Genomic DNA, 13697 nt, shown 5'->3' on the forward strand with positions numbered 1-13697 from the left:
ATCAGGGTGGCCATCCTGCAGGTGGTGGCATCAGAGCTGGACTAAAGGATGAGTAAGAATTCAACAGGTTGAGTAGGAGAAGGCATTGTCTCCCATGGAGGCAGCATGATATGGTGGAGAGAGCAGCAAACGTAAGAGCTAAGAAGTCCTGGGTGCAAATTCTGCCTCAGACACTTACTAGTTGTGGGGCCCTAGGCAAGTCACTTAACCATTATGAGCTTCAGTTTCCACATTTGTAAAAGGAGGAGCTTAAGCTTAATGGTCTTTAAAGTCCTTTCAAGTTCTAAGACTAGGGGTCCTATGAACTCAACAGGGCATAGGGTCTGGAAGTTGAGAGGTTGCTATGAATGAGAGATGAGAATTACAAGACAAGCAGATTTCAGCTAGATGTAGGGGAAAATCTTGTAATAGCTAGACATTCCAAAACTGGAATCAGCTATCCCAGGAGAGAGTGAGCTCCCCGTCAGCAAAGCTTGTCAGGAGTGCTGCGGAGAAGATTCACAATCAGATCAGGATTGGATTCTGGGACCTTCTTTTATAGTGTTTAACAACTTTGTTAGGAAGGTCACCTTTGTATAAAACCCCAATCCCTCAGGTTTCCTCATGGCTAAGTTGTAGGGGCAGATAGAGCTCTGTTTCCCATTTCCCAGGGACATGGGTTTCTCTAAGATCTCAGAAATTCTGCGGCTCCTTTTTCTGGGGTTCTCAGATGGATATGAAATTGAAGGGTAAGTGATGAGTCCAGGGTATTGCAGCAGCAGGAGGACTTCAATTGGGGTCATCCCAACTCAGGCACTCTATGTCATGCTGTTGCCCTAAAATACCTAGAACCAGCCTAACTACCAAGGAATTGTGCCCTTCTAACATAATGTACACCCTACGATCAAGACTTAAGGGTGCATGAAGCTCTAATTCCAGGTAGTGTTCTGTGTGTGGTGAGGCCCACTCACCCACTTTCTGGGGCAGGTAGAGGGAGACATGGGTCTTCCCACTGACTTTCGTCACACACTGGAGCAGACTGCTGAAGAATTGGAAGGATGGGCGGATGATGGTGAAGCCTTTCTGGGGGTTCCAGTCCTTGCTCGTATAGTTGAACTTGCCCGGGTTGAACTGTAGGAAGAGGGAGACATGAAAAGATCCAGCTTGGTCCTCAGTATTAGCACAAACCCAGCTACACAGACTAAGAATGAGCTCTCAAATGTGGAGGAAGAGTCAGCACCATGGAGGAGAAAGGCTATGGAGGTGCAAGCCCTGGGGGTGAGGTCTACCTCCAGAGCCTTTGTTCCTCTGATAGGACTTAGAGCCGGCAAGGACCTTGAGCTGGAAGGCACGTTGGAGGTCATCTAACCTGAAGGGGGGTCAAACCTGAAGCAGGCACTGCAAAATTCCTAAATGTGACCAGATTCAAATGTCATGGGGAAATGGTTAGCAAAAGCAATACAAATACAATACAACAGAGATAGTGTCCATTTGTCATTATCGAAGTGAATATGGGCCCACCACCGGCTCTAATTGAATCCCTTCAACCAACCAATCAGCAAGCATTTATACAAAGACAAAAGTGAACTAGTCCCTGGCCTTGAGGGGGCTTCCATTCGAACAGGGCAGACAATATGTGTGTAAACAGACTGACACATGTAGAACATATAGAAACCTAAGACACATATAGAATGGACACATATAGAACTTATAGAAGCATAAGACATACAGAATAGACACATATAGAACCAATAGAAACCTAAGACACATATAGAATAGACACATATAGAAACCTAAGATAAGTATAGACACATAGAGAACCTATCAAAACCTAAGACATGTATAGGACAGACACACATAGAACCTATAGAAACATAAGACACACATAGAATAGAATAGACATGAGATGATGGGGAAAGTCACTAGCATCTGAGGGGTGCCACGATTCAAGAACAGCCTCATGCAGAAGGTGGAGCTGGAACTGAAGCTGGAAGGGAGCTAGGGATTCCAAAAGGCAGCAATAAAGATGGAGAACATTCCAAGGGTGGCAGCCCAGAGTGGGGAAGAGATTGCCCCCGGCCACACAGGCAGTAAGTGGTGGAGCCAGGATTCCAACCGAAGTCCTTGGGCTCCAAGGACTGCATTCAGGCAGAGGACCAGTTTCTTCTCCTCTCTAGGCCTTAATTTCTTCCCCTGTAAAAGGAGAGGGTCAGACTAGGTTGTCTCTGGGCTTCCTTCCAGCCCTAGATCTGGGATCCTCTGTGTGACTTTGGGCAAGTTTTCCCCTCCCTGTCCCTCAGTTTCATTCTCTGTAAAATAAGGGGATTGGACTTGATGGGTTCTGATATCCCTTCCAATTCTAGATCTAGGATAGATTCAAGGACGCAATGAAAGGTCCTTTCCACTAGATTATGCTGATCTCCAACTTCCATGACCTTTGTCATCTCAGTGAAACTCTGATAACACCTTGCCTCCCCCAATGAGAACTTGTCTGGAGATTATTATTTTTATTAATGGCATATATACAGAGCCTCAAGGTTTGCAAAGCACTTTACATAGGCTATCTATCTCATTTGAAGATGCCTTGTAAGGTTTAATGCCTATCCAGAGTCATTTGTTGCTGTTCAGCTGTTTTTCAGTCATGTCTGACTCTTTGTGCTGCCATTGGAGGTTTTCTTGGCAGAGATGCTGGAGTGGTTTGCCATTTCCTTCTCCAGCTCATTTTACAGATGAGGAAACTGAGGCAAACAGGGTGAAGTGATTTGCCCAGGGTCACACAGCTAGGACATGTCTGAGGCTGGATTTGAACTCAAGTTTTCCTGACTCCAGAGCTCTATCCATTGATCCATCTAGCTGCCCCATCAGCAGAGAAACCTTCATAAAATGTGACCTCTTCTGCTTCAGCCTTTTTCTTGGATGCCATTTTTACTGTGTATTGTACCTATTTGTCTATACAGCCTATGCCCTTGTCAGGGGCTCTAGGCTTCCTGAGGCTGGCATGTTTCATCCCTAGTGCCAAGCACAAGGACTTGTATATAGTAGGGGTTTAAGAAATGTTTCTTGAAGTAAACTTGCCCTGTTGATTCTGGGAGGGCACTTTGAGATCTATAGAAGGTAAATTTCATGAGGTCAGGGACTTTCATCTTTGTCTCTCTATCCTCAGCATCTAGGACAAAACCTGGCACCTGGAAGGTACTTAATAAATGCTTGATGGATTAACTTACCCAACCCAGCCCTGCCTAGTCCTTCTACAGATAAGGAAGATAAGGCCCAGTGAGGCAGAAGTTAGAGGAAGAAATGCCACTAGAACCTGGCTGTCACCCTGATGGAACTCTGAGAAGGTTAGTGCAAAAGAAGGATTTGGGGCTCAGGGCTATGATCATTCTCAGTCCAGAGGGAAAGGGAAAATATTCTGAGCTTCATCCTTTGGGACATGAGAGGCTTGGATTAGAGGAGTTCTGAAGTCTCTCCCGTTTCTAACATTCTCTATTCTAAAGCCCCTCTTAGCTCTGACATTCCCTGTTCTAAGGCCCCTCTCAGTCCTGAAATTCCCTGTTCTAAGGCCCCTCTCAGCCCTGAAATTCCCTGTTCTAAGGCTCTGACAAGTCTCTGTTCTAAGGCTCCACCCAGCTCTGACATTCCCTGTTCTAAGCTCTCTCCCAGCTCTGACATTCCCTATTCTAAGGCCCTTCTCAGCTCTGACATTCCCTGTTCTAAGACTCCTCCTGGCTTTGACATTCTCTGTCCTAAGGCCCCTCCCAGTTCTGACATTCCTTGAACCCAAGGTGGCGTAGAAACAAGGCTCTGAGCATCACTTATACACCCATTCCGGCTGCTTGGGAAATGTTTGGCTCTTGCCTTCTTCTTAGAAGGTTAGCACATTGGGTAAGACAAGCAAGGATGTCCCCCTTCCCACCCCACCCCTTTTGTCCTTTCAAGGTGAAATTTGGCTGCTGGCAGCCTTTTAATTTGGGAAAAAGGATGTTCGAAATTAGCTGGGTCCCTTCCTTGCCTGGAGCTTCCTCTTGGCATGGGAAGGAGACATGGAGGCTCCAAGCAGTCACCGAGGCTGGCTGGGTGCGGCCAGCCAGGCCCGCCCTCATTAGAAGGGGATGGAGGCTGGTAGTAGGGGCCAGCTGGGTGCATACCTCTGCCACTGACTGCATCCTGCGTTCCCTGACCAGCCCTGTTATTTGAAGATAGGTCCCCCAAAACACAGGGGCACCTTCCTTTTTCCTTTCGAGACAGCCCCTCCTGACAGGAGTAGAACTATCTTAGGGGGCCAGTCTTTTTTTTTTTTTAAATCTCATTTTAATTAATATCTTTTGTTTTGACATTATCCTCATTTCCAAATATATCCCTTCTCCTTCCCCTCCCTGGCAAACCATCCTGATAACAAAAAAAAAAAAGAAAGAGGAGAAAAAAACAGAAAAAAAAAAACCCACGCAGCACCCACATCTAACAGTATATGTACTCTTCCACTCCCATAGTCCTCCACCTCTCCAAAGATGGGAGGGAGGCACATTTTTCTCAATCCCTTTCAGATTCCAGCTTGGTCCTTTGGATTACACAGAATTCAGTTTGGGGGTTTTGGTTTATTTTTCAAATCCTTTCATTTATGTGGTTGGAGTCAGAGTATATTGTTTTCCTGGTTCTGCTTATTCTACTTTGTATCGGTTCATACAAATCTTCAGGGGACATTCTTAAGCAGCACTCTGGTACAATAGGAAAAGCCAAAAGACCTGGGTTCAAGTCCCAGCTCTGCCACTTATGATCTTAGCAAGTCACTTCAACTATCTAAGTCTCAGTTTCCATCTCTGTAAAATGAGGGGCTTGAACTAGATTAGCTGTGACTTATTATTAGCTGTGACTTTGGATAAGACCCAGGGGTTGGACTAACTCATCTGGAAGGTCCCTTCTAGCTTGAAAACAAATGATCCTATGACCTCTCAAGCCTCAGTTTCTTCAGCAGCAAAATGGGGCTAATGTTGCAATAAAATTGTGAGTTTCTTAAGTTTCATAAGCAGGAGGATGAAGGACAATTCGCCAAGGTGGCCCAGGCCTGCCCAGATAAATCCCAGGGGGACGATGTTTTAGAATTAAGAATTTTTTGGCCTTCAGCAGTGTTTAAAACCAACCTCAACTGTCAGAAACAGACTTGCAGTCACAGACCATTAGGAACAGGGAATGTGTGCACATCTTCCCAGTTATATAAGGAGAACAGATAGTATGGTATATTGGAAGGAGGGTTGGGATGGGGGAAGGAGTAGTAAATAAGCATTTATTAATCACTTTCTACGTGCCAGACACTGTGCTAAGCACTTTTTTTGGGGGGGGGCTAAGCAATGGGGGTTAAGTGACTTGCCCAGGGTCACACAGCTAGTAAGTGTTATGTGTCTGAGGCTGGATTTGAACTCAGGTCCTCCTGAATCCAGGGCTGGTGCTCTATCCACTGTGCCACCCAGCTGCACTTTTTATAAATGTTATCTCATTTAATCCTCACAACAATACTGGGAGTAGGTGCTCTTATGATCCTCATTTTACAGTTGAGGAAACTGAGGCAGACAGATGTTAGGTGACTTGCCCAAGGTCACACAGCTAGTAAGTATCTGAGGCTAGATTTCAATTTAGGTTTTCTTGACTCCAGGCCTAGCATTCTATCCACTGTGATACCTAGCTGCTCTAATAAACAAAAAATATTAGGGGAAAAAACCATCAGACTTGGTATTGGGAGACCTAGGTTCAAATCTTAGAATTGACTTTTTTTCTTGGATGACCTTGGGCAAATCACTTCCATTCTCTGAGTTTCAATTTGTCTGTTTCTTTGGAAAAAAGGGGATGATAACACTTACACTACCTTTTTCACAAAGTTGTTATGGGGAAAGTACTTTGTAAACTTTAAACACCATAGATAAATGAGAGCTAGCTGCCATTATTAGGGGCAGTTAGGTGGTGCAGAGCTCTGGGCCTGGAATCAGGAAGACCTGAGTTCAAATCTGACCTCAGACACTAGCTGTGTGACCCTGGGCAAGTCACTTCATCTTGTTTTCCTCAGTTTCCTCATCTGTAAAATGATCTGGAGAAGGAAATGGCAAATCACTCTAGTATCTCTGCCAAGAAAACCCCAAATAGGGTCACGGAGAGTCAGACATGATTGAAAAATGACTGAACAACAAGTTGCTATTATTACTGTTGTTAATCCTCAAAAACAGATGTCCCTGCCTGGTTTGGGTAGGCCTGTCAAAATGCTGCTCCTTGCCTTTCCCTATGGAGGTTACCTCAAAAAGGATTTGGGCTAGCTCAATAACATGGCTTTCTGGCATAGTATCTGAAGGAAGCTTATCAAATGGATAAGACCTCAATGGCTATGGATTGGATAATCAGGTGAGGATTGTGGTGGCAAAGACTCTCTTAGGAGCACTCCAAAGAAAGTTGGCCAAGAAACAAAATAACCTTATCTGCCACATCTTCCCTCCACATCTCAAGACTCCTTAGATTTAAGCTCTAAATAAGCCTCTCTGAGATCCCAAAGGAGTCACTTACCAGATCCAGCTTGACATTTAGTTCAGGGGAAGTGACTCGGCAGGGCACAATCACCTCCTGTGCTCCAGAAAACACAGTGATCACCAGTGGCTCGTCATAGTATCTTTTCACAAAGGGCTGGCTGTCATCTGTGGGAGAGAGAAGGCAGATGATGAGTTCTCAAGACTTATCCTGTGGCTGTCGAACCCCAAAGGAATAAGGGAAGGAACAGGTTAGTCTGTAAGTTTCTCATGAGTACATTTAAAGAGATCAGTGGCCATGAGTAAATGAAAACATTTTTGAATTCACATTCACATTGCCTTCCCTAGCAGGGACCCAGATGAAGGCACTATTCTCAAGTACTGACCTCTTGAGGTGAGGTTGTTTGAAACAAGTATAGAAGCAAATCCTTGGTGTGTGAACCAGGACATCTAATGGGCAGAGCAGCTACAGTCTGGACATCAGGCCTTGCTCCAAATATGACAGTCCTCTAGTCATGTGGCTAGCTTATGGTGCCTCCTCCTTTCCACCTCTAGCCCCCTCACCTGGGGCTAAACTTAGATGATAAGTGTCATTCCTTATTTTGTCTTTGTAAAATACCAGGAGGGTGTAGGGAATGGAGAGCCAGCCTCAACACCAGGAAGACCTGGGTTCAAGTACCACTTCTGACACATGATTACTGAGTGACCTTGGATGAGTCATTAACTTCTCAGTACTCCTAGGCTATCCTCTAAGACACTATCAAAGTCTTTCAAAGATTATGAGTTGAGGAGAAGGCACCGACCTGCTTTGGCACAAGGTATTATCTTATCAGGAACTGCCTACACAAATGGAATCACACGTCTAGACCTGATCCCTAAAGTAACAGATAATAAGAGTCTACACAGGCACATGTCTATAGGACTTTAATGTTGACAGATCACAGTACCTCTTTCCCTCTCTTCCTCTATCCCAGTGTGGTTGTCAGGAAAGTATGATAATTCCCATTTTCCAGATGAGGAAATTGTAGCCTCAGGATCATGTGACTTGATCAACAATAGGACCACAGACCTAGAGAGGGTCAAGACCATCGAGTCCAGCCCCTCCATTTTATGAGGAAGGGAAGTGAGGTCCAAAGACAGGAAGGTTATACGTGGGATCAGAGCTTTAGTACTGGAAGTGACCTCTGAGGCCATCTAGACCAACCCTCTCACTTTACAGATGGGGAAACAGTCCCAGGGAGGGGAAATAGTTTGCCCAAACTCATAGGGCTAATGAGGAAGAGATGAGATTTGAATCCAGGTTGTCCAACCCCAAAGTCAGGGCCCTACCTCTTAGGAGGGAACTGTCTCAAAGCTGACACGCAAATCTTGCCATGCCTTACCTCAACTGTCTCTCCTCTATATGCCTATGACTCCCAGATCTCTGGTTCTGGTCCTTGGTCCTGAATTCTGATGGGAGCTCCCATGATATATTCTAAGTGGTCAGAGGGTCATCTCCACTTGGATGCCACATGGTCAAATTCAAGATGTTCCAAACTGAAACTTTTCTTGTTCTCTTAAGTCCTCTAGGGTCATCAATGGGAACACCACTGACTACTCCAAAACTCCTGAAGCTACTCTTGATCCCTCCAGCTATTTGTGACATCTTTCTCCATCCCACCCCCTATCCCAACTGGAGGATTATAGTACCTTTGGATTCTAAGGCCTGTTTCCATGGTGGCTTCACAAGCTGAGGAGGAGGAAGAAGGTGGGCACAGTACAGGTGATGAGACCCTTCTTAAGCTTTTGGGGTAGGAATCCAGCAGACAGGCCACATGTGCCTGACAGGTGGCCTCAGAACCTCCAAGGCAGGGAAAGGTTGCAGGAAGATGGGTTGGGGTAGAGGCCATAGCTACTTCCCCAGCTCCAAAAAGGCTGTGGGAGCAAAAGTCCCAGCCTCAGGCAATAGGGGCAAGGCTAGGCAGCTCCTGACAGCTAAAACTCTAGACCTTCCCTTTGCTCAAGATTCGTGAAGGTAATAGAACCACAGAATGTCAGAGCTGGGAGAGGCCTTAGAACAGGGAATGTCAGAGCTGGGAGGGACTTAGAATAAAGAATGTCAGGGCTGAGAGGGCCTTAGAACAGGGAATGTCAGAGCTAGGAGAAGCTTTAGAATAGGGAATGTCAGAACCGAGGGAGGGTTTAGAACAGAAAAGGTCAGAGCTGGAAGGGACCTTAGAACACAGAAGGCCAGAGCTGGAAGGAACCTTAGAACACAGAAGGTCAGAGCTGGAAGGGACCTTAGAACAAGGAATGTCAGAGGTGGGAGAACAGGGAATGTCAGAGCTGAGAGAGGCTTTAGAGCAGGGAATGTCAGAGTTGGGATGGTCTTAGAACATGGAATATCAGAGTTGGGATGGCCTTAGAATATGGAATATCAGAGCTGGGAGAGGCTTTATAGTGGGGAATGTCAGAGCTGGGATGGCCTTAGAACATGGAATATCAGAGCTGGGAGAGGCTTTAGAACAAGGAATGCCAGAGCAGGGAATGTCAGAGCTGGGAGGGGTTTTAGAACAAGAAATGTCCCAGCTGGGAGAGAAGAGCCTTAGGACACAAAGTTTGGGAGGCAGAAGAGCCCTGACAAAGCACCTAATCCAATCTTATTTTATAGATCAGCCTAAACAAAACTGGGCCTGTTTGTGATTACTCAGCAGGTCAGTCACAGAGTTGAGCCTGGATGCCTCAGGTTTCCTTGGGCTCTGGGAATGGTTGCGTCACATGCCCTGACATACTCTGAGCACACCATTAACACTGTCTCCAGGAACAGCCTGACCAAAACATAATTGGCAAGAGTTTGTGCAACGTCATTGACTCTCCTGTTTGCTTTCTCTCGAGCCTGAGTCCCTTTGTAGAAGACAAGGCTGGCAAGGGCTTTAAGCAGTGGCACCCCAATGCTCAGCATGAGACCCAGGTGGTCTCTCTCTGCTATTGGCCCTTTGTCTTTTGTGGCTAACCTTTAGGACTGGCTTACCTTAGGGTACCTACCTTAGGCCTCTTCTCCCTCCCTTCCAACTTGCCCCAAAGCCCTGCTCCCAAACTGCTCGGGTGACTTAACCATCAGAGAAAGGTACACTGTCTCCAGATGGCCCCTACAGAAATGCCCATGTGAGCGTGTGTGAGTCTTGCAGTCAGGTACAGAGGGTGCTGAGCCCACCAGACCTGGCAGGAAGGTCTTTGGAATCTGGCATGCAGATGGCTCTATGTTATTAGCCGTGATGGGGTCAAGTCATCTTAAAATACAGCCAAAATATCCTGGCACAAAGGGGACATAAATGGAAGAGGTAAATGCGGGGCAAGCCATCTTCTGGGCATTGCCAAGCTTCCTGAGGGCACAAACAGAGCTCTGCCAGCTGCTAAGGGAATGTCAATGGCCCTGGGCATTAAAGGTTCTTCCCCTGCATATTTTTCTAGGACTCCATCAGTTATCCTTAACCAGGCCTATAGACAAGTTATTCAGGGTGATGGTCAAAGGGCCTTTGGCCCACAGGATCCTCTTGTACAATGGCCTTGGACATTACCTTCACGGCCTAGCCCAGTGTCAGGAAATCTAATTGACCCCAGACAGCCTCAAGAATGGTGACAGCCAGGGAAAACAACAGTACTCTGGGCCATATCCTAGGTTGAGAGAAAGAAGGCTGCAACTAGCTGTGGGTTGTGGGGAGGCTAGCCCCAAACCTCAGCCTGGTAAGAGACAAAAATGAAGCCTACAGAATGTCAGATGTGGCAGAGGCCTTAGAACACAGAAGGTCAGGGCTGGGAGGGTCACCTTAGAACCTAAAGCAGAGAATGTTGAAGCTGGGAGGGGCCTTAGAACATTGAGCATAGAATGTCAGAACTGAAAAAAAACTCTTAGAATTTCAATAGCCTATGTTCTAAGGGCCCTCCTAATTCTGTTTTCTCCTCTGTAAAATGATGGAGTTGGAGAAGTCTGGGGAGATGGCAGAGTGTAAGGTAACTATCCCACCCACCTCAAATAAAGAAGACTTTGAAACATAGAAAGCTCAGCAAGGGCAGGAAGAAGACGAAGACCCCATCACCAGATGATTCTTGTGTGTGTGCGTCTGTGTGTGTGTGCGCACGTGTGCACGTGTGCGCAGGTGAGTGCATATGTGGGTGTGGGTGGGTGGGTGGTGGGGTACTGAACACCACCTTGACAGCAGGCTGCTCATGGGACTGCCATCACTCTCACCCTCCTCATCCCACGCTTGCCCCCGCCGAAGATGACTGGCTCAGAGTACTCTCCCAGTGGCTACCATTTTGGAAGTTTGGAAGTTAATCTTCTTCAGTTTCCTCCACGGGTCAACTATAAGTCAACTAAGAATTATTCAGTGCCAATGATATGCCAGGCTCTGTGTTGGATGTTGAGGGTACAAAGACAAGAATTTTAAAAGTTCCTGCCCTCCAAGAGACAACAGGTGCACAGCCCATAGAAAGAGAGAGGAGATAAGTACGAATTCACTGGGGGCAGGGGAGCGCTAGGCTAAGTTAGGAAAAGTCTCATGGAGGAGGTGTCATTTAAGCCAAACTTTGAAGGAGCCAGCGGATTCTAAAAGGTGGGCAAGAGCAGGGAGTGTGTTCCAGGCATGGGGAGCTGCCTGAGCAAAAGTCCAGAGACAGGAGATAATGTCTTGCATAAGGAACAGTAAGCAGATTGGTCTGGTGAGACTTCTAAGTGTGGGAATGGGAGTGATGTCTAGTAAAGCTGCAAAGAAAGGTTGGAGCCAGTCTGCGAAGGGCTTTAAATGTCAACCAGAGGAATCTGTCATTGGTCTTAGAGGTAACAGGGAGCTATTGGAGTTTCCTGAGCAGAGGAGTGACTCAGTCAGATCTGGACTTTAAGAATATCCCTTGGGCAGCTGTAGAAAGGACAGATTTGGAGAACAGACGACTGGAGGGAGAGAGACTAAACAAGAGGTTGTTGAAAAGGCAAGAGATGATAAGAGACAGAATAGATGTGTAGTGTTTTAATGTTGAAGAAATGACCAAAGGGTGGACTAGAAGAAGAAGGGGGGAAGTCCAACACCTTTTCTGGGGGATCTGGGGAACATTAGAGACCAACTGTACAGACAAGAGCCTCAGATCTTTGGGGCACCTTCTGGAGGTGTTACCTCCTCCCTCTCCTTGTTCCCACACCTCTGGGCCCCGACAGACTATTGGATCTTAGGAACCACTCTGTTGAGAAGTTCTTCTTTCATTCAATAGTCTCGGCTATTTTCATCCCTGCTTTTCTTCTTTCCAGATCCAAGAGTACAGCTCCCAGCCCATCCACATGTGCTCACTCTGTGGCAGTTCTTACTCATGCAACACACCATGGGACCTACATCCATGGGGGTGGTGGGGTGTCGAAAGGGTCATGACCTCCCATAAATGCTACATATGAGACCTGTACCTATGAGGGGACAGGAAAGGGTGATGGCCTCCCTTCAATGCCATACACCAGACCTCCACCCATCCCTGGGGTAGGAGAAGGAGTCATGGCCTCCCATAAATACTAAACACTGGACCTCCAGCATCATGGGAAGGGGGATTCCTCTAGATCTCATGACATTTCATAGCTACCAATGGAACATTCAGGCTACCCAGATCTTACCCCTTGCTTTTGATTTGTGACTTTCTTTTTCGGTCATACTAACTTATAATTTAGGCAGATAAGTGGTGCCATAATGAATAGAGCACCAGGCCTGGAGTCAAGAAGACCTGAGTTCAAATTCAGCCTCAGATACTTCCTTGCTGTGTGATCCTGTGCAAGTCACTTAACTCTGTTTGCCTCAGTTTCCTCATCTCTCAAATGATCTGGAGAAGGAAAGGCAAACCTCTCCAGTATCTTTGCCAAGAAAACCCCAAATAGGGTGATAGAGTCAGACACAACTGAAACAACTCAACAACAACTTATAATTAACAAACATTTCTAGATTGGTGAAAGGAGGAAGCTGAATAGAATGCAAATGGGCCCAGAGGATATTAGAACTAAAGGGGCACTCCTTAGATATCATCTAGCCCAATTTTCAAAGCCTAGCTTTGGGTCCTTGCTCAGACATTTGCAGTTGTGTGACCTCAGGCAAAGCACATCTCCATAGACTTTTTTTGTTTTGTTTTGCTTTGTTTTTAGGCAATTGGGGTTTAGTGACTTGCCCAGGGTCACACAGCTAGTGAGTGTCAAGTGTTTGGTCTGAGGCCACATTTGAACTCAGGTTCCTCCTGACTTCAGGGCCAGTGCTCTATCCACTGTGCCACTTAGCTGCCCAGGCAAAGCACATCTCTTCCTGGGACTTTAATATTCTCCTCTCTTGAAGGAAGGAGTTGAATGTGTGGTCTCCAATATTCTTTTCAGCTTTGACAATCTGTGATTCAATGCGTCTGCCTCCCCCAGCTTCCAAATATGTCCTATCGCTCCTGCTAAGAGAAGCTGGGTGGTTCAATGGATTACGGATGGCCTTGGAGTCAAAAAATCTTCTTCGATGTCCTGCTTTGGACACATATTGGCTTTGTGAGCCTGGGAAATCTCTGGGTGTCCTGTAGGCAAACCTCTGAGACTATAAATTGAAAAAGAGTAGCCAATCTGCACTGATCAAGGGAGTGCTCAATATCAGTGGGATGGCAAGTTCAATCAACCCACCCCAACTACAATGGAAATCCCTGGCCCTTGGGGGACCAGGACCACATCTTAATCTTCTTTTGATCCTATAGAGTTCCTGCACATGGATGATGCTTGAAAAATGTTTGTTGAATGACAGAAAAGTAAAGGAAAAGATGAACAAAAGATTCTTTCATTTGCTCGATCCAAATCAAACCTGCCCCTTAAGTTCTTGGATTCCACCCTAGGTCCATGGATTCTGAGGATTTAGAGCTAGAAGGGACATTAGTGAGCTTGTGGGTTAATTCTCTCACTTCATAGAAGAAGAAACTGAGACTTGGGATTTATCTAAAGTCCCATGGCTTTGTTATGCGATAGCCCTGTGATGTTTCAGCAAGTCAGTTAAAGTCCTGAGCCTCAGTTTCCTCTTCCATAAAATGGTGATGAAAGAAAACTAAGAGCTAGAGATCCCACAGGGGCAGCTTTCTGTTAACCATATCAAATGATACAAGTTAAAAAGTCTCCAAATTCAGAAGACTCAGCAATGGCGAGGAGACCAACTCACCATCCCATTGGTCTGGGCACTCCAGTAGAATGACTCC

The 13697-nt window shown here is 46.2% G+C and overlaps 1 protein-coding gene across 1 annotated transcript in view; it reads right to left on the bottom strand.

Annotated features, from left to right (window-relative positions):
* The window catches only part of LOC110203184 (vascular endothelial growth factor receptor kdr-like), a 220866-nt gene that overhangs the window by 110498 nt on the left and 96671 nt on the right, over positions 1–13697 (bottom strand). The window contains 2 exon segments of the mRNA XM_078147996.1: positions 951–1110; positions 6523–6650. Coding sequence (XP_078004122.1) covers positions 951–1110; positions 6523–6650 — 288 coding nt within the window.

Source organism: Phascolarctos cinereus, unplaced genomic scaffold (genome assembly GCF_003287225.1).
Source record: "Phascolarctos cinereus isolate Bilbo 61053 unplaced genomic scaffold, phaCin_HiC Scaffold_8;HRSCAF=390, whole genome shotgun sequence".
Lineage (NCBI taxonomy): Eukaryota > Metazoa > Chordata > Mammalia > Diprotodontia > Phascolarctidae > Phascolarctos > Phascolarctos cinereus.